Source organism: Ursus arctos, unplaced genomic scaffold (genome assembly GCF_023065955.2).
Source record: "Ursus arctos isolate Adak ecotype North America unplaced genomic scaffold, UrsArc2.0 scaffold_18, whole genome shotgun sequence".
Taxonomy (NCBI): Eukaryota; Metazoa; Chordata; class Mammalia; order Carnivora; family Ursidae; genus Ursus; species Ursus arctos.
This window is the reverse complement of record NW_026622852.1, coordinates 41098402-41118747: the sequence shown is the minus strand read 5'-3', so window position 1 is coordinate 41118747 and position 20346 is coordinate 41098402. Positions and strand designations below refer to the sequence as shown.

The 20346-nt window shown below is 54.5% G+C and overlaps 1 protein-coding gene across 6 annotated transcripts in view; it reads right to left on the bottom strand.

Annotated features, from left to right (window-relative positions):
• The window catches only part of RGS3 (regulator of G protein signaling 3), a 115395-nt gene that overhangs the window by 73402 nt on the left and 21647 nt on the right, over positions 1-20346 (bottom strand). For 3 of the 6 annotated variants that reach the window (XM_057313694.1, XM_026513810.4, XM_057313699.1), the window contains exons 6-12: positions 14970-15030; positions 13732-13822; positions 13062-13117; positions 6232-6313; positions 5312-5417; positions 4183-4534; positions 3314-3353 (exon numbers count right to left, since the gene is read on the bottom strand). In XM_057313694.1, the coding sequence (XP_057169677.1) occupies positions 3314-3353; positions 4183-4534; positions 5312-5417; positions 6232-6313; positions 13062-13117; positions 13732-13822; positions 14970-15030 (788 nt within the window). Of the gene's footprint in view, positions 1-3313; positions 3354-4182; positions 4535-5311; positions 5418-6231; positions 6314-10329; positions 10603-13061; positions 13118-13731; positions 13823-14969; positions 15031-20346 lie in introns of those variants that run through there. The other 3 variants (XM_026513812.4, XM_057313695.1, XM_057313697.1) reach the window with 3 other exon arrangements.

Below are 20346 nucleotides of genomic sequence, written 5' to 3'. Positions count from 1 at the left end.
ATCTCACACTTACTTCCTCCGCCCACTGCATGCCCCTTCTCACCGAGCCGGGTGAGAAAAACAAGTCAGATCCCCATCGCAAGTGACCACCGATCACAGCCATATCTTGGGGCAGGACTCAAACCATAATAACTTAAACCACTTCCTGCCTGTTCAAGGAGTGGCTTAGAGAAGAGTAGAAAGAATGTGAGCCCAGGGGCTGGGGGAGGGACTGGGGGCTGGGGGACGGATGCCTGGAAGCAGTTCCACAGCTCCTCCTCTGATCTGGCCCCAGACCCCAGCCCCAGAGGGGTGTGTGCTGCCAGGCCCTCTCGCTTCTGCTGAAAGAACCCATTCTGGGTTTCAAGACCTGCCCTGGATTTGAGCCAGACAAGACACTTGAACTTGAGCCCTGGCTCCCCCAGACTCTGGCTGTGTAACCTAAACAAGTCCCTTCCCCCTCTGAGCCAGAGTTTTCTCCACTGCTAAGTGGAGACAATACAGAGTACTGCCTTGCCTGCCCTGGGGCTGGTGGGCGGGGGGGGGGGGGGGGGGGGGGGGGGGGGGCTCTCACAACAGGCCTGAAGGGAAAGGGCTTAGTGAATGGTAGAGGAGTGGAGAGCACGGGTGCCAGCCGACAGACAATCCACCCACCAGGGCTGGTTTTAGGACAGGGCTGCCGCGCCTCAAACCATACTGTGAATGAGGTCACAGGGTCAATCTGAAACTAGACGGTCTAACTGAACATGACCAAGCCTAGACCAGAGAAGGCAAAAACCACACAGGACTGACAAGTGGGAGACTGAGGCAAAATAGACCAAAATTAAAGGGTACTATTTGCTGACGCCAAAATCTGGGCCCTGTACGTCCAGTCTCAGACTTGTAAACGTATCCGGGTCTTCCCTTTCCCTAGCCCAGCTGCACAGGGCTGTCACAGCATCTTTGCCTTGGGCCTACAGAACCATAAATAAGCCATGTGCCATACCTATGCCTTCAGGTGGAAAAGGTATGCTTAGCCCCATTTTATAGACCAGGCAACTGAGGCCTAGAGTGGCTGGGTGATCTGCCCGAGGACATTCGACCGGTAGAGGGTCTGAAGCAAGACTGACCCAACCAATGCAGCGGTCATGCCCGAGAGCCCCATCTCCACACACCCTGGATAACTTGTGGCACGTGAGTGTGGCTCTCCAAACAGATTTCCTGAAGCATCTTTTTTTTAAAACCAGCCCAGGTTGCAACCCAGCCACTGAGCTCTGTGAAGTCAAACTCCTTGACTTCCCACCTGCTACCTCTTAACATCCGCTGGTCCAAACTCCCCACGTCACCCATTTTGCTTCGACGCCTGCTCCACTGACCAAACAGTTATTACTCAGCTTTGCTCTGGCTTCCGAGGCGGGCCCTGGCAGCCCTCCCACCCTGGCAGTGGAGAATCTGAGGCCGGACCCCTTCGCAGGGCAGGGGACAATGCTGAGGGCACCAGCGGCCCCAGGGAACATGTCAACTACAAGCAGCAAGTGCCCTAGGCCTCAGAAGGGCAGCAGACCCCATTCAACTTTGGATGGCTCAAGCCGTCCCCCCAAAAGGAGGCCAGGCGGCCCAGCCAGAGGAGAAGGCAGAAGTCGGCACCCTGGTGACAGCCCCGGCCTCTGGAGAACCCCAACTGTGTTTAAGGGAAGGTTCAGTTCCACCCCTTCCTCTGAACTCCAGGACTAAGAGCTGCGAAGACTGCATCGCTGATGAAGAACCAAAATGTCCTTGCATACCAAAAAAAGCCATTACCGTGAAGAACGAATGAAGGAAGGTCAAGTTCTTAATACAATGCCTTCAAAAAGCTACCACTGTTATTAATACCGTCACCATCTCCTTTGTCCCTCTTTCTCCACAGCTTAGATGACTGTGTCCTTGGTTCACTCAAAACTATATTCTCAGAGGGGAATCCAAATGTGGATCCAGGATGGGAGGGCTCCGAGAGGCATCTTCAGGCCAAGAAGGATTCAGTCCCACACCACTAGCCCATCGCAGGCAGCGCCCTCTCCAGCTCCTGTGCTCCGTGACCAGCCTTCAAACCCTAGCAGCAACCAGCCAGGGCCATCCTCCCTCACTCGGTCACTCGGCTGAAATTCTACTGAGTACCTGCTGTCTGCCACACCCCGGGTCCAGCACCGGGTCCGCAGAGACGAGCCGGCCCAGGCCCTGCCTTAATGAAGTCACCATTTAGCAGTGACACCCCACTCTATCCTAATGCACTGACTAAAAGCTTTTTAAGAACTCAGGGTTGAATAACTATCGGACTCCTCTCTGGAAGGAACACAAGATGCATTTCCAACAGACCAGGCTCCTCCACCCAAATGGCCTACCCTGGAGAGAACGAAGATGCCTTCCATCAGCAGCTCTGAGCCTGACGGGAGCCCTCTTCCCCCCAAAGGCACAGGCGCTCTTCCAAGTACCCGCTCTAAGCCAGCATCGACTCCACACTACGGATGGGGAGGGCGGCAAGGAAGTGAGTCTGCAAGCAGCTGGGCAAAGGCCTCTCTCAAGGAAGGAAGTCAGCAAGCGTTCTGGAGGCACTAGAGAAAGGGCTCAAGCATAGGACCATCAGGCAAGGCTGGTCGCCACCTTCCAGATACCAGCTGGACTTGAGTCGGCTGGACCCCGGCAGGCATGTGGAGGGCCTTCCGGAATGTCCCACCAGCTCCAGCACCAAGACTGGAATCTCAGGCGTCCCGGGAGAAGGCCCTGGTTTTGAGCTCAGCTTCTCTCCCTGGCTCTTAAAACACAGGGCCAGGATTCAAACGCCAAAGGAGAAGAATCGGTACCGAGACACCCTTGCAGTTGAAAGACAGCTGTCTTCTGTGTAGCCTCGCTCGGTGGGCACACTCCTCCTCACAACCAGTCTCTCCTTCACCCCTCCTGACAACTCTCTGAAGTGGGAACTGTCAGCCCCATTTTACAGATGAAGAAACTGAACTCCCTGAGACTCAGTGAGGGGATACGGATTGTTCACAGTCACGCAACTCCTATTTGAGCCTTCTGTGCCCCCCTTTCTGGGCAGGCCCGTCCGGGTGGCCTATGGCACCTAACATATATTGGTTGTTCAGTAAAATGGAATGAGTCGCAATCGAATGCTAAAATCCTGAACACCATCTCTTAGACTGCCTTGGGAAGATCTCTTCTCCCTCCTCAGTTCAGGCTCCAAGGAGGAAAGACACTGGCTCGGGGAGGGAGCACAGGTATGGAGGGGAAAGAGAAGCTATGTCAATGTGCTGGGGATCCACACAGCTGACCCCACATCCCTCTGGGGCTTGGAGGGCACAGCAGCAGAGGACAGACCCACCTTCGGGGATGGCATCCTCCTGGTACACAGGCCGCAGCAGCTGCAAAAGAAGACAGAAGAATCACCTCAGCCCCGGGAACGGGGAGGGACAACCAGGCAGGCTGCTCACCCACAGGGCACCAAACCCAGCAGCCCCCGCTAAGCAGCAGAGGGCAGTGCTTGGAGGGATTACAGAATCCAGAATCCTCTAGAATGTTAGAGTTGAACAAAGCGCTAATGTTCATCCAGTGTAACCCCTTGGCCATGTCCCCAGCTTTCTAGATGGCGGTTTGTTCCAAAGTGCGTTCCAGGGAACGGTGGCACTGTAGGACACTACCAGCCCTGCCACAAAGGGTGTGCCATCAGGGGAATTGGGGAAACGCTGGGTTAAACCACCCTCTCCCGCAAGACACCCTCAGAGCCTCGAGTAGGCTACTATGCACTGGGAATCTCCCACAAGAGGAGAGTTTGGGGTATTTCTCAAACTTATTTGACCTCAAGACACTGTTTCCCCAGAGTGTCCCATGGGACTAACGTTTCGGTGCCCGTGCTCCTCGTCCCACCGTGCCATCCGGTGTCTGCATGCCCACCCATGACAGGGGCGCACCCTTCTCACCACAGCCCACTCCCCACTGTAGAAAAAGCACAGACTGGCAGAAAGCACTTCCTTCTTTTGAGCTGAAATCTTCCTCCCTGTGACAACCCGTGGGCCTGGATCTGTGCCCTGGGCTGCAGAGACCCATCTGCTCTCCGTCCCCAGAACAGCCCGGCCGCCAAAGCTAACACCACACCCTGCCTCCTCCCTGAACACTTGCAGGCTGCTCCCTACACAGTTTTGTGCGAGGCCAGGGACCCATACCCTTCCCCTTCCCCCAACCAGCTATCCATACCTGGCTCCCAGGGTTCAGTGGGGCCAGGATGATGTAGTTGGGGTCAGTGGAGGCGGTGGGGCGGGACAGCGCGGGCAGGGTGTGCTGGCCCCCGCGCTTGGCCACCTCTGTGTAGCGTTCCCAGCCCCCGAGGAGTAGCCCGTCGGAGCTGTCACACACCAGGTGGCAGCTGTGGCGCTGCTCAGGCCGTGCCTGGGCCCCGTGGGTACAGTTCTTCTCCCGCTTATTGGGGGGTGACTGGAGGTCGTGCGTCGACTTGCAGGAGGCCCGCCGCAGGACCCCGCCGTCTGGCCCCGGCTTGACCTGGGGGACCATACGCCACACAAGCAGGATGATCTCACTGGGGCAGCTCCTACAGTTGGTTGGGGGGAGGGGGGGGTGACACAAAGAAGTTGAGTTTGGAGAAAGTCAGCCAGCGTGGGGGGGGTAGGTGGAGGGGGGCCTACAGGGCAGAGAAGAGGGGTGGGGGAGGGGAGAGAAGCCCCCACCGGTTGGGCAGGAAGGGAGGTAAGGGGCCGTCCCAAGCTGCGACAGCAAAAGTGTCCCTTAGATCAGTCAACCCTAGCTGACTGGCAGTGGCAGAGAAGGACCCTGAGGCCAAGGCCAGGTTAAACAAGGGTACCAAACTCAACTAGTGACATCGGTCTCGGCCGAGTCTAAGCAAGGAGGAGCAAGCAAGCCTGCACCCAGTCATTCTGGAAGTATACCTAAAATGGTCATGAGAGTTTCACCCCAGTGGGTCCAAACTGAGGGGACCCAAACATTCTAAAGAATAATTTTTCAAGTATGCACTTGAAACATTTGCAACATCTACACATCCTTTAAAAACAACTGGCTTAGCTCTGAAGTCACAGAAATAATGAGCTGGAGGAGAAAAGGCCGCCCCGGAGCTGCGACAGGAACCGCAGGGTCTGTTTGAGAGCTTCTTGCCTGCTGTTTGCCCTGGGATCCAAAATTGCTCTGAGCCTGAACCTTCCATTTGCAGGCCGAGACACTGATTCCCTGAGGAGCAAAGTGAATTGCTCACAGCTGCATGCAGAGGGGAGGGTGAGGCGTTGTGCCAGGGGCTGGGGGCTGGGGGAGGTGTGCCATTAGCCCGAGGCCCAGAGCCACCCGCTGCCCCTGTCACCGGATCTCATGGGCCAGCTCCACGCATTTCCAGTGCTCCACAGGCCTCTCGTTCAGCTGCAGCACGGTGTCCAGCTGCTGCAGCCCTGCCCGCTCCGCTGGACCTCCTGCAGGGACAGAGAAAAGCCACCCCAGGTCTCCCGTGGAGCTCATGACACTGTCCAAAGGCCTAGAGTCATGGCTGCCACAGTGACATCAACAAGGGGCAGACTGCCCCCTCTCTGTTTGCTCATCTGTGAAATGCAGGGGGGCCGACCTTGGTGGCTCTCAAGGGCCTTGAAGAGAGGCATCCCTTCGCCCTCATCTCCTCTGCCCACTCACTCTTCAGCTGTCTGTCCTTCCCAGCCAGGTCCCACCTCGCTCTCCCCAGGGCCTCCCACCCCCGGGAGAGCCCTTCCTTGTTCCCAGGCTCACACACTTCATTCATTCCTTCAACACCGTTCACTGAGCGCCAGTCCTGCGCCCGTCCCCATGTAGGCACGGCGGGGCAGGAAACACCCAGATCACCAAGCCCTGACTTCTCCTCCATGATAAGGAGAAGTCTTTGTGAAAAATAGGGAGGGAATGCCTATTTTTAAGTGCTAATCAGGCTTGGAATAAAATAAAATACCCATTCCCAATTAAGTCCATAAATGACTCTCATTTTCCCATGCAGCCCTTACTGAAAATATAGGTTTAGTACCTGTTTAATGTGAATGGGAAACAAAATAGAAGAATCTATTTTCATTTTGATAAAAACAAAGAAAAATTGTGGATATATTTTCATAAACCTCTGTTTCATCTGTGGTCATTTAAAAATATTATTCTTTTGTTTTGAAAAACCAGGACACTGCTCCAGTTCAGGGCTCCCCTTCCAGATCCCACACGAAGCTGGCGCATGGCAGGCCAGCGGGGCTGGCATCCACCAAGATGCTCACTTACCAGAATCCACAGCCTGGACTCGAACTGGAGAGTCACAGCAGATGGTGAAGCCAAAGCCGTCCTTCCCCCTCGGGATGGTGATCTAGGACACAGCCCTGCGCGGTTACTCCCAGAAGCCACAAGGCTGCTGCCTCTGCTCCAAGGTTGGGAAGCCCACAGGCCCTGCCCCAGAGCCACCCTCCTCTCCGAGGGAGCTGGAGCCAAGAAGAAGGCTGGCCAGCCCTTGCTGTCCCTATCTTGGCCCAGGCATCTTAAGCTCTGGGTTATGGGCCAAGCAGGAAGGCTGGGAGCTCAGGAGGTAATCCAGGCTGATGCAGAAGGGCCCAGGACGGACAGAGCCTGGGAAGAGCAAACCTCGCCTTCCTCAGACCCCACAGACACATGGTCCAGCCCAAAGAGCCCACTGGACCTGCCCACCTCGACCTTGCCTGTGACCCACGGCCTCCTCAGTCCCTTCCTTCTTTCCCCCAGGGGTTCACAGAGCTTTGCCCAGGGCTGGCCCTGCGCTGAGGGCCCAGGGACAAAGCCCACCTAGGTGCTGCCCTCCCAGAGCACAGGGCAGGTGGGGGAAGACAGGGATGCACATACAATCTCAGGACAAGGGTCAGGGAGCAAGTGCTAGGTTCTCAGGCCAGTCCATTCCTGGGGCCTCAAGTCATCCAGTGAGGGAGGACTCCCAGGGGAGGGGGCAGGTAAGGGCAGACAGGCCTCGTGGCGAAGCCTGAACTAGCCAGTGCCCTCGCAGTGCCTGCTGCATGCAGATTCACAACCCTACTTCCAGAAGTCCCCTGAAAGGGCCCTGCCACCTGGATCTCTTTTCAAAGCAACACACAATTATCGAGCTCCTACTGCGTGCATGCGGGTTCTGCTGAGGTATGGAGGCATTGTCTTGATCCCTGGCTTCTAGAGGGCCACGAGAATCTGCAGATGTCTCCAAGGCAAAGGACACAACGTGCACTGGAGCGAAGGGCAAGAACTGAGCTGGAAACAGTTCTTCATGTTCGACTTTGGATGACAAGCTTGGTGCACAACAGGAACTGAGCGAGTGCTTCGTGAGGACAGCCCAGCACCGTCCCACGGCAGCAGGAAACTGGCAGGGCACGGTGCCATCTGCTGGCTGGGTTCAGCTCAGCCCTGCTGCGCTCCCCCTCTGCGCACTGCCCATTCGGCTGTGCGTGGGGTACAGGAGGCCAAGACCCGGCCTGCCCAAAGAGTGATTCCAGGCTGCTCAGAGCAGGTGTGTGAAAGTGATAGGCCTAAGGGAGGAAATGTCAGAAGAGGGGTTCACTGGGGTCCCAAGAGACTCCCTAGAAATGGACACGGAGGGGGCCCTGGCGAGGCACGAGGGAGGGTGTCCTAGGCTGGTTGAGGAAGAAGCCAGCTCAGCAAGCTGGAAAAGGTCAAGGGCCAGCGGCCTTGTCAGGAGACTCATGTCTCCTTCCTTTAAGGGGTTGTCGCTTCAAGGCTGGGCGCCTGGCACTCACCTACCAGCTGTCCCAGAGGCCGGGCATGAGGAAGGGGAGGGCCAGGGGACCCAGGGCGACCAAGGCCCTTGGAGGCTGTTGGGGAGGCCCCTGAGGCTCTGCTTCCCACCAGCCCTGGGCCTGGATTCAAAGCGAGTTTGTAAAACAGGAAATCTGACAGACAAGGGGAAGGGGGAGGGGGCAGGAAAATACCCTGTTCCCATAAGAATTCTGGGAAAACACGCAGCTAAGACAGGAAGAGAAAAAAATGGAAAGAAAGAAAGAAAAACAAACTGCAGAGTGTGGAAAGCCCAGGCTGAGGCTGAGGGAAGTTGTCAGGAGCCCGGTCCACTCCGTGCAACCAGCAAGGACTTCACGGGGCCTCTCAACCCACCCTCAGCCCAGGCAGAAGCTGGGATTCCAGAGGCTTTCTAGACCTTCCCCCGTCCCACCCCAGCAAGGGCCACAGCCCCCCTGCCTGGGGTGCGGGCTCTGCAAACAGGCCCTCGTGCCCACGGGCTCAGTGCTAGCAGTCCGGGGACTAGCCCCAGAGTCGAATCCGGAGAGAAGAAGTGGACTCCCGCAAAACAGCCTCCCCCTCCCATACCCTGGTCCCCTCGTCCAGGTGGGACTGTGGGCCCAAGCCCCATCTGTCTTCCAAGGCACCAGCCTAACTAAGAAGGACCAGCCCAGACAACAGTCCAAGCCAGCTGGGGGCTGGGAAGGAAGGGAAGAGGAGAAGGTGCCAGAAAGCAAGCGCCCCTCCGGGCTGGGTGTGAGGGGTGGGACCGCATAAAGCAAGCAGAGTTGTGTCCATCACGAGCACTCGCCGCATTGAGAGGACAGTGCCCAAAGAACTGGATCATCGCTGCAGCCCTGAGGGGAATGCAGGACCAGTTTTAGTATGCCCATTTCACAGAGAAGGAAGCTGAGGCCTGAAGAGAGGAAGTGGCAGCCCCCAGCTCTCAGCCCTCCTCCGTGACCCGGGGCGTCAGGGTCAGGAGGGGAGGGGAGCAGCCCGGCCCCGACACTGGGACCTTGGCAGCTCCTTCCTGGGGGTGGTCCCTGCTCTTTCCTGTCCAGGGCAGGGACTGTCACTGCTCCCAGATCTCACCCAGGCCAGCACCTCACCTCTGCCCTTCTGCCTGCTTTCTGCTCCTCTGTCACGGCTAGCCTTCCCTCCCCATCCCTAACTGCCACCGTGTATTGACCATGTCCTGTCTGTGCATCCCAGGCCCTGCACCAGGCACTTTGTACACAGTATTCCGTGTCCCTCACAGCACCGGTGTCCCTCACTGGACACTACCATCCCTACTCCACTGACGAGGATACTGAGGCTCAGAGAGGTCTAGTGATGTGCCCAAGAGCCACAGCTGAAGAAGGGCGAAAAGCTGGTGCTCATAACCCTGGGCTGGTTCCTAGCATAGGATCCGTCTTGAACTTCAGCCCCAGAGCCCCAGGCCCTGCCCGTACTCGTGCCTCGCTCTGCTCTGACAGCCAGCGTGCCTCTCTTCTGGCCCACAGGCCCAAGGTGACCAAATACTTCTCCACCTCCCAAACAGTGCCCTCCACCCCACCACCCTGCACCCAGCTGCTGGTGTCATGGGAGGGGTTCTGCAGGGCTCCAGGAAGGCCGGGAGAACAGGCTGGGGCCCTGAGAGCTGGGGAGGATGCCAGGGAGAACAGGTGGGTCCCAGGGTGCCAGGGTCCAGTGGCGGCAAGCCGCGGTGCAGGAGGCTCCTCTGGGCATCTCCCTGGGACCAAAGGCTGCTGTCTGCAGGAGTCAGGACACACATTCCTCCGGCCATCACAACACACAGAGGGGCTTTTCTATTCTTTTAAAATCAGAACCATTCCTGAGTTCCCATCAGCTTGGACAGCCCCAAAATCTGGACATCCCTTGCCTTCACCCTCCCTGACCCCCTTCCTTGTTTATAAGAAGAAGTGCCCAACACAGTTCCAGAAAAGCCTTGAGGCCAAGGGATCATCCCTCCCACTCTGCCCCACACCCCAGAACTGGAGGCTGAGAGGCTGAGCCCTCTCTGGGAGGGCGGGCTCCGGAGCTGGGGGGCTCTGGGGACACCTCTAAGGCATCCCAGCTACCAGGGAGGAAATCATGTGTACATACATACACACGGGAACATCCCATCGCACGTATAAGTGCGCACCAAAACATGTGAAAACACATAATCACACACAGACAGCACACGACAGGGCATTCCTGTCCCATCAGAAGCAGGGAAAGTTCATGAAAGTATAAAGTTAGGAAAAACACAAAACCCAGCTACTCAGCCATTTCCCATCTCAGACTTGAGACGCTTTTTTTAAACCCACACTGCCCCCAGATAAAAACCACAGAAAATCAACTAGATAATCTCCGCAAGGACAGCACCATGTCCGTGGCTAGGATGCTGCAGAGCTGGGCCTGGTCTGCCCCTAGAGAGGGGCCGTGGGTAAAGGGTGGACCTTGGGGCCAGCTCCGGCCTCTATCCTCCCCCCAGATGGAGATTAACCTACAAGGAGCAGGAAGAAGCAAGGAAGGCCTCGTGGGGAGAGAAGTCCTGCTCAGGTGAGCCCCCACCCCCCCCCCCCGCCACTGACACCCCGGGGCACCCCCAAGGGGCCAAGCACCCACCTGGCGGTAGCGGCGCTCCGAGCACACTTTGCAGAGCCCATTGAAGCGGTTCATGGCTGCGGGTCCTGTCTCGGCTGCCGCCCCATGAAATCCCAGCTCTCCCCCCAGCAGTGGGAGCCCGCACTGCGCCCCGTCAGCCTGGCATGACCGCCCTGGGAAGCCCGCCCCGCAGAAGAATGGCAGGAAATCACCTCTCACCTCCCCAAGCCCTGTCTGTGCTGTGTGCCTCTGCATGATAAGCCCGAAGGCTTCCTGAAACCTCAGAATGACAAGGAAGAGGGAGAGTTTTATATTAAAATTCCTGTCAACTCGTTAGTATTCCCTGGGCCCCGGCGGGGAGAGGGCGCCTTTGTTCTGGCTGCATTCTCCGCCATGGGCCACTTTGTGATTCCAATGTTCCCACAAACACCCCTGGCTGGAAGAGAACCCAGGCAGAAAACACGGCCCCCTCTCTAACAACGCCACCTCCCCCTGCAAATCCCAGCGGCCCCAGTAGCAAATCCAGAGGACTAACACCATCTAAAGGATCCACGGACGCCTTAGGGGGTTGCACTCAGACATCCCATTTCAAAACTGAGAACGTGAAACATGTGGAGACTGGTGAACAGCCTGCCATTCACAAGCTACTTAACAGTCATTTTCCTTGGCCATGAGCGGCGTTAAGCGTCTGATGACATGTAGACCCACAAAGGCACATCAGGGAGGGAACGCCAATCACCAAATGACCCGGCCTCCTCTTTCTACCCATCAAGAAACTGGGGACCACAGTGGTTAAGGTCACATAGTAGGGTACGGTGGAACTGGGACCAGAACCCCAGTCACGTTCCCTGCCTTGTAGAGCAGTACCTGGTGAGCCCAGCGCCCCTTATACCCACCTCGCCATCCCTGAGGACCCCACCCAGCCACTCGTGTCCTTGAGGCCAGAGAGTGTCCCTCGGTACAGCCCAGCTTTGGCTGCCGTGACGGTGGGCAGGTCATGCAGGCTTCTGGGCCTCCATCTCCCCCATGTGCACAAAGGGGGAGTTCAGCAAGTGACCTCTGGGGGCTCTCCCCCAGCCCGACCAAGCCTCTGAAAACCAGCCCCACTGTGCTGGGTCCTATGGACATCACTGAGTGTGCAAGCCCAGGAAAATCAAATGGGCCTCAGAACAATGTGCCCACGGGTCAGGGCCTGTGTGCAGATCCAGAATGAAGCCGCCTGGAAACTTCGGTGTTGATGTCCAGGTCATGTCATTCCTGCAAATCACCAGTAAGGCTCTCTGTCACTGTCTTCCCTGTGCTCAGCAAGTACAAAGAGAGGGAGGAAGGTCTTTGCAGCTCCTCTAGTGAAGCTAGAAGGTTTGTTTAAGGATTTATTTCTTTATTTGAGAGGGAGAGAGGGAGTGCATGTGTGTGCAAGCAGGGGGAGGGGCAGAGAGGAGAGAATCTCAACCAGGCTCCACACTGAGGGTGGAGCCCCATGCAGGGCCTGATCCCACGACCCCAAGATCATGACCTGAGCTGAAGTCAACAGTTCGATGCTTAACCGACTGAGCCACCCAGGTGCCCCTGAAGCTAGAAGGTTTTAAGCTCCTACGGAAGCCACGGAATACAGTAACAGCAAGTTATTTTGATAGATTAATAACTGTGCTGTCCAGTAGGGTAGTGACAAGATACAAGGTAAATTTGAATTAATTCCAGTGAAATAAAGGGAAAAAGTCAGGTCCTCGGTCACACTAACCACATTGCAAGTGCTCAGTAGCCACGGGTGGCTAGTGGCTACCCCACTACACAGGGCGGGCGGCGCTGACTTGCTCACAGCTCTACCCCAGCACCCAGCACAGGGTCTGGCCCATGAGAATGTTCAATAAACAATGAGCGAGTGAGTGAATGAACGGAGTAAATGAAAGGGAAACGTTTTGTAGGTTATAATACACCTCTATGGAAGATGTTATCAGGGGAAACAGCACCACTGTATCTTCCCAAGTGGGCCACGTGCAGGAGGCAGTGTGGTTCAGGGTCCTCAGGGGGCAGCCAGACCTTGCCTGGGGTCCTGTGTCCCTCGCTCCCTGGCTGTGGCCACGGGGAGGGACCTAACCTCTCTGAACCCAACCTCTGTGAGCAACGACCGCCACAGAGGTGGCAGTGAGGGTTAAATGGGGAACAGCAGCACTTGGCACAGACGGGCATCTCAGTCTTGGGGAGTTTTTCTCCCTCTCTGAGTTGTTAGAGAAGACCAGGTCCCGCAGAGAGATGGCATGAACTTGGGGGAATGCCCCTCCCCAATCCCTATGCGAAGGTTCCTCTCTTGATTCAAAGCCCTAGTGGAGTAAGAACCGTGGGTCTCAGGTTCAGACTCCCGGCTGCTCCCTGACATGAAGTAGGCCTAAGCTGAGGTGATTCGGCCACAGAACCAGGGGAAGCAAGCGGTCCAAGGGGGCCTGGGGAAAAGGGGAGACTTGGATTCAAGAGATCGAAAGTCAGTAAGATCCAGACGCATCCATCTCCAGGAGCCAGGGCCTGGTCTCTCCCCACTGCTGCCCTAACCATGAGTAACCTGAGAAAAGCACAAGAAATAATCCCTTAAAAATGCATGACTTGCTGAGTTTCCAAGCTCCAAGTGAGCCCGAGTCTCGGGCATAAATGCAGTCCTGTTTAGGGGTCTCCTGGGCCAAGGGATGGACCAGGAGCAAGTTAGAGCCCGGGGCAGGGTCCAGGCCCTGTCAGTCCTACCCAGGCCTGTCCCCACCTACCTTGAGCTTCTCCCCGTTCTCAGTGTCCCCACCTCCTGGCGTTCTCAGCAGCGGGTCTGGAAGATGACAGAGCGGAGTCAGAAAGTGTCTGTTGGCATTCCGTAAGAGTCCATTCCAGAGACCACCCAGAGGATGAGGCCAGGGTGCCAGGCCCAGGGGGCTGTCCAGATCACTGCCGGTCTCCAGGATGTGGGGGTGCCCGTGCTCAGGCTCAGCAGCGAATCAGGAGCCAGGTTTGCGTGTGAGAAGCACAGAACAGAAGGGAACACAGAATCCGAGTCCTGAGCCCCAGGACTCATGGCGGGGCCCACTTGCCCTGCCTACTAAGGCGGACACCCCAAGGCCAGCAAGGCCACCTGGGGCGGATCCCGACACCACAGAGCCTGGCGAGGAGCTGCTGAAACCCAGCTCTCCATGAGCTGGAGTGGATGGAGCCGAAGCACATAGGATCAGGCCTAGAACCCTCTGCTAGGAAAGTCCAACCATAAAAACAAGGTGTTGTGGACAAATGCTGCCTGAAGCCCCTGGACTGCTGACTTGACTGCAGCCGCGGGTCAGATGCCACAAAACACAGGGGCAGTGCTACCACTCAGGAAGGGAGGGGAGGAGAAGCCAAGGGGGCGGGTGGAGCAGCGTGTCTGGGCCGCAGCTGCAGGTGGTGCGCACGCACCTCTCAGGGGCCGCAGCCGCCTCCTGGCCACCTTCAGGTGCTTGGTCCGGCCCAGGTCTTCCCCCAGGAGGTAGTACCAGCCGCTGACTTCCTGTCACAAGGGAAGGCATGACATGCTCAGACAGAGGAGGCGAAGGACACAGGTCAGGCAGCCACCAACCCCCTCAGGAGCATCGTCTCTGCAGAGACAGACACTCCAGCCGCCCTGCCCCAGCGGGAGCTGCTGTGCCTACATCGCCTGAAGCTTCCCCTGATGCTCCAGGCAGAGTTGGTCTTCCTCTCTGCCGAATTCCCACAGCCTGTTGTGCCTGGAGAATAACGGTCTACTTGCATGCTTGCCTCCCCACTTGGCTGTGCCTAGGCTCTCCAATGTGCCTAGCACTGTCCCTGGTATACAGTAGGAGCCCAATGAATGCTGACAGAACAGAAGGGAGGGAATGAAAGAGGGATGGGGAGGCCAGAACGTAGGCATCCTGAGGCTCCTGAGTGGTCCCCATTGGTGGGGAGCTGCTCCCAAGAGGGAATGAAGCCAGCCCTGCAGTCAAGAGAAGATATCTGGGATGTACATGCAGGATAAAAGGTCCTCAGCCATCTACCCCAGACTTCACTTCCAGGACACAAAGTGGCAGGGCCACCTGGCAACTCCATGCAGAGGCCACCAGGACATCCCCTGGGGTGTGTGGGAAAGGAGCACAGGTCTCTGTCTCTCCTGCTCAGAAGCCTCCAGGGGAGCCGGGGAGGGGGCAGTGCAGAGGTGGAGAAGGGACTGGCTACCCAGAGGGATGGGTCTCTGGATCCCCGAGAGTCCTCACTCAGCCTAAGCAAAAGCTCCATAGAAGATGGTGCTGCTCACTCCATCCCTGAGCCTTTGCTAGACCCCAAAACATGAGACCTGGGGTAATGTCAAGAGGAGAGAACAACCTAGCCCTCCTTCTCCTCTGGGGCAAGCCCAGGAGTGCTTGGAACTCCGAGGGATCTGCCAGTGTCCTGGCCTGGCAGACACCAGGCCCAGAGGCCCCTGGAAGGCCTTGGGGCTGCCTGACAACTGATCTCTGACGAGCACGGACCAAGAAGAGGACCCAAAGCCTTGGTCACTCAGACGATAAACAGAGTTGTTATTAAGGCCACGAAGCCAATGAGACAGAAGCACCACCCAAGGGCTTCCAGACAAAGGCCTCTGCCGGTGCTAGGCCTGGCCTTGGTGGGATGATCCTGCCAGAAGCTTCTCTGGGACCCACCTTGTCCGGAGTCAGGAGGGACTTCACCCCAAAGCTCATGCAGCCAATGAGTCCATTCTGTCTGGGAGAACAACAGAGGCTTGAGTCAGCACCTTTTCGCCAGGCTCTGTCGAGAGGCCAACTACTGAGTACCACATAGGTTTGCCTGATTCACCGCGGTTTACAAAGCACTTGGACCCGCATCATCTCATTTGAGCCTTTCAACTTTGTGAGTCAGGCTGGAGAGGGCTGAGTCTCTCCGTTTCACGGAGGAAAAGGCTGAGGCTCAGAGTGGGTCCCCTTCCCAAGGTCACAAAACGAGTTAGTAGTAAGGTTCTGTGGGAAAGCCATGCACCCTAGATTGGAAAGCAGTACTCCCTCCACCAACCACAGGGGCTCAGAGCTACCCATAGGCTTTGGGGATTTTTATTTTTTTTATTTTAGTATAATTAACATACAGTGTTATATTAGTTTCAGGTATACAGTATAATGATTCAACAACTCTACATTTTTCAGGGCTCATCAAGATAGGGTACTGTCTCCCCTCCCCTTCCCCCACCTCTCCTCTGGCAACCAGTTTGTTCTCTGTGTTTAAGAGTCTGGGTTTTTTGTCTTTTTTTTTCCCCCTTTATTGCTCATTTGTATTGTCTCTTAATTCCACATAGGAGTGAAATCACAGGGTATTTGCCTTTCTCTGCCTGACTTATTTCTCTCAGCATTAACTGTTCTGGTACTGGGGAGATCTGGAGAGCCAGGCCCCACAGGGAATTTCAGCATGCATTTCAGTGGGTTGACGCTCTACAGAAAAGTTATGGGACCTCAAGTTCAGGAAGCTTTTCTCAGGTACAGGCAGGACCTTTGCAGTTCCTGAAGACATTCAGATCAAGGTCCCAATCAACACAAAAATTGCTGAGACTAACTTGACCTGGACAAGTAGACATGAGTCAGGGTCAGACCTTGTGGGGGGTCACACTGCAGCAAGAGGCTGAGTTCAGTCAGATCCTCCGTAGCTAAGAGTAATTCAAAGTTCCAGAAGACTGATCACCATTGAGTCCCAACATCCAATCGGGGACTGACTGATACAAGGCAGCTTTCAGGAATGATGGCATAGGCTAATGTTAATGGAATTCAAAAAATAATCTTGTCACTGGGAGAGAAAAGGAAGTTTACAAATCTGTAGTTTCATGAGAAAGATGCCCACAAAAAATATTAACAATGGTTGTCTCCAGTAGATGGGATTAGAGGGGTTTTTGTTTTCTTCTTTGGGTTTTCAGTGTTTCCAAATTTTCACAGGGAACAAGTACTACTTTTGTAATCAGAAAAGAAAAACAGTATAAAAGTATTTGAAAATACTTCTATTCTACCATAGCTTTCTCTATCCTAGCACTAAAGCTGCTTTTTCCATTTTTCTGTTCTCCTTTTTCTTAGCACATCCCCAACTCAGACTGTCCCAGAGACTGGTTTAATAGCTGTTAATCGAGATACAACATGAGTATTTAGATGGAAGCATAATCCTTCAACATCTGAGGGACCCACATAGAGGAGGGATTGAGCAAAAACTGTAGAAGACACAAGAACAAAGCCAAAGATGGACTGAGCTGCCCAGACGGGTAGTGAACTCCCCGAAGATGTTCCTCCCCAGAACCTGGTCTCGGGCAGCCTGAGTGAGGTTCAGGGGCTCTAGCTGAGGGGGCACCACAGAACCCCCTGAATAGCCCACCCAAGTCCTGTGCCCCAGAGCCTGCTCCCAAGGACCAGACACAGTAAGTCTAAGGTGGGATCCAGACCTACAAGTCCAGAGAAAGCTATCCTGGCACTCCTGCAGGGCACCCGCCGTGCTGCCCCAGTCAAGGACCAGTGGACCAGGTCACTATAAATACATATTGTTTGCATTCTCCGGAAAGGGTGGCAGCTTACCACCTGACGGTTCCAAGCAAAACAAAACTGGCTTCTCACAGGCAGCCAAGTCAAGTGCGGGGTGGGGTGGCCGAATGCTGGGGACTGATCCTGGGAACTGGCGCACCTGCCCCTCAGAGGCACACTCTGCACCTGGGCATGTCTGCCCACCTCCTGTCCCTTGGCTACCGCCCCTGCTCCCTCTCCCTGCCCTCATTTCCTGCAGCCTGGGCACCGCAGCTCCCCCTCTTCCTTGCCCCCTCCCATCAGACAAGGCCGTACTAATAATCTACCTGAAGAGGACAGTGTGCTCACCCCCAGTAAAGCGACCTTTCTACATCCATCTCTCCAGCCCACCCCCAGAAACAAGCACTCCTCCCTCCTGGGAAATGGCCAAGTCAGCACTACCAGCCACACTGACCATCACGAGACGCTGATCTGAGTTGCCATTCCAGCAAAGCCTTGTCAAGACTTCACCAAAGTCCTCACCACCAATTTAATTTTGTTTGTCAATGCATTCAAGGGCAACCCAGCTGGTATCCAGGTGCTCACACTTCCTTGTTGCAAGCTTTCCTATCACACTGGGTATGGCTGTAACTTTCTAAATCTCCAAGCATGATGCTTTAGCTGTAATAAAGGCTGCCTCTCTCCCCTGCTCTTCAATAAGTGGAATTTTCATTCCCTGGGGCTTAGAGAATGCTAAATGGTTAATAGACTCCCATGAGCTTTGCTTCCTGCTAAGGGGCTGCCAATGATTTCATGCTAATTCAGGCCAAGTAAATTGTCACAATTAATGTCCATAAGCAGGAAACTCTGTCTAAGTGTTCTTCAATTAGCTACTCCTTAAGCCTGCTTTTGAAAAATCTTTGGAGGAAGAAAGACTTCTTTTACACGTAATCTGAGTACGGCAATGTACTGGTGGGTCAGCTTATAAACTTGGGAACTAGTCCTCACACGAGAGACTGCCTGAAAATTGCACGAGCACAAAGTCTCAGGGGCCAAGCCTTGGTGACTTCTGAATGCTAAACCCTGAGCTCAGGGCTCCGTGCACTCAGTGAAGGCTTGACAAATGGATGAATCCATCATGCCCGTGGCTGGCTGGCAGGCACTGGGCAAGGAGCCGCAGCATTAAGGAAAGAAGACAAACAGGAATTTAAATAGCAATTCAAGACAGCAATACAAGGGATATCACTGACAGGCTGAGATTGACAGACGGATGAACAGTGCAGGCAACAAATGTTGAAATCTCTTCGAGGGCTGAGATGCTGGAAGAAGGCCTGAAGAGCTAAGCCAGACAGAGGAAGAGGAAGAGCACTTTGGGCAGAGGGAACAGCCAGTACCAAAGGCTCAGAAGTAAGGCTTCATGGCACACTCATGGGGAATAGTACTTGGCTCAGTTACCTTTTGAGCAGAGGGTAAGAGACCCACTACAAAACGAAAATGCATTATTTTCAGGGAATGCATTTTCATTCTCTCTCAGGGGCCTTAAACTATTTCTGTTGCAAGGTTACAGCATGTAATCTCAATTTATTTTTACTTTGATGGCTTAAATCGAACACATATTTTTCCATTCATTTTTTTGTCTTTCCCCATGTCTGGTCACAAGCTTTCTAACATGATGGCACTGTGCTTGGCACTGAGGTCCTGTTTGGGAAGTAGATTAAAGGAGACAGAACACTTAGAATGCCCAGGACAGGGTATGACACACAGCAAGCACACTCTGCATAAATGTTCCTACTCTTCGCATGAAAGATGATGTGTTTCAAGCGTATATGTGTTTTGTTCTTCCTTTAGCGTGGTGTGTGACATTACAATGCTAAGACTGTTCTCTGGCCACAAAGTGCTATGATTGATACTAGAAGCTTCAGTGTGGCCTTCACCATAGCCTCAAACAAAACTTAAATAGCCGAGTTCCACAGCCAACGATATTAAGGAGTTACCGTTCATTGTCAAGAATGATAATGGCGGGGGGCGCCTGGGTGGCATGGCGGTTAAGCATCTGCCTTTGGCTCAGGGCGTGATCCCGGCATTATGGGATCGAGTCCCACATCAGGCTCCTCTGCTATGAGCCTGCTTCTTCCTCTCCCACTCCCCCTGCTTGTGTTCCCTCTCTCGCTGGCTGTCTCTATCTCTGTCAAATAAATAAATAAAATCTTTAAAAAAAAAAAAAAGAATGATAATGGCATTGAGGTTGTCTTTTTAAGCCATCTTTTAGAGAAAGAGATATAGAGGAGATGCGATGATGTCTGGGATTGGCTTTAAAATAATCCACTGGAGGAGGGAGGGGAGAATGCACAGGGGGCATGGATGGACTAAGATTGGCCATACAGTGCTGATTGATGAAGCCAGACAATGAATATATGAAGGCTTGTTATATGACATTCTCTATCTTGGCGTATGTTTGAAAATGTCTATAATTTCTTGAAAATTCACAGAACCCGAAAGCTGAAAGAAATTTTAGTGTCTTTCACTGCATTTCACGGTTAAAACTGAGGCCCAGAGTGGGGAAGGGACCTACCTAAGGTCTCGCAGCGATGCTGGCGTTAAGTCAAATCTCCTGCCCTGAGGCCTGGTTCCCCTCAGCACCCACTCTGTCACCATGACGAGGTGACATCACCCAGCATTTCCCCCAGAACGTCTTTGTAGACCATCTCATCCCCCTAAGGTGAGTTTACAGCCATCGCTGGAAGGATCGCGAGAAGTCACGAAACAGAGGCTTCCCTTTTATCTCCTATCAGTTGCAAAATGTAGCCGCCACACATTCAGCTGGATGATTTATGTAAAACCACATTATAAAGGCCGTGGGAAACAGCCCAGGCCACGAGGAGCAAGTGTACTGGCACAGTGTGTCACAGAAAGACAATAGCTTTGGAGTCATTTATCACCTGCGTGCGGACGGTCAACTGCGCTATAATGTGGTTACGACTACACAGGTTTGGCGCCACGCTGCCTGGATTTGAATCCTGTTTCCACCACCTCCTAGCTGCATTAGCTCGGACAAGTTACTTAACCTCTCTGTGCCCCTGTGTCCTCACCTGTCAGAGAGTGACAATACTATTACCTATTCATACAGCGTTGTGAGGATTAAACTAGATGATGCATGGAACGTGCTATGCAATGTCCACACACAGTGGACATTCAGTGTTTAATAACCTCACACAAGTCCCTTCACCTTTATAAGCCTCGGTTTCTTCTTCTCCGAAGGGAGGAGAAGTAATGCAGTAATAATGCCTACCTCCCAGGGTTGCTATGAGGATTAAATGAGATAAAGTATGTAAAGTGCCTGGCACAGAGAAGAGTTCAGTAAATGTTTGTTTCCTTGCTTCTGTAATGGTCTTTGATGTTGCTAAGTTGCGTGTCCGTCCTTTGGAGAAGCACAATGAGATTTGAGAGCATTCCGCAGGGCAGAAGCTTCCTGCAATTGCTCTGTCTGTCTGCCTCCCCCGGCTCAGAGGCCTTCTGTCTCCGAGATGAGCAGCACTATGCCTCCCGGTGGCCGGGT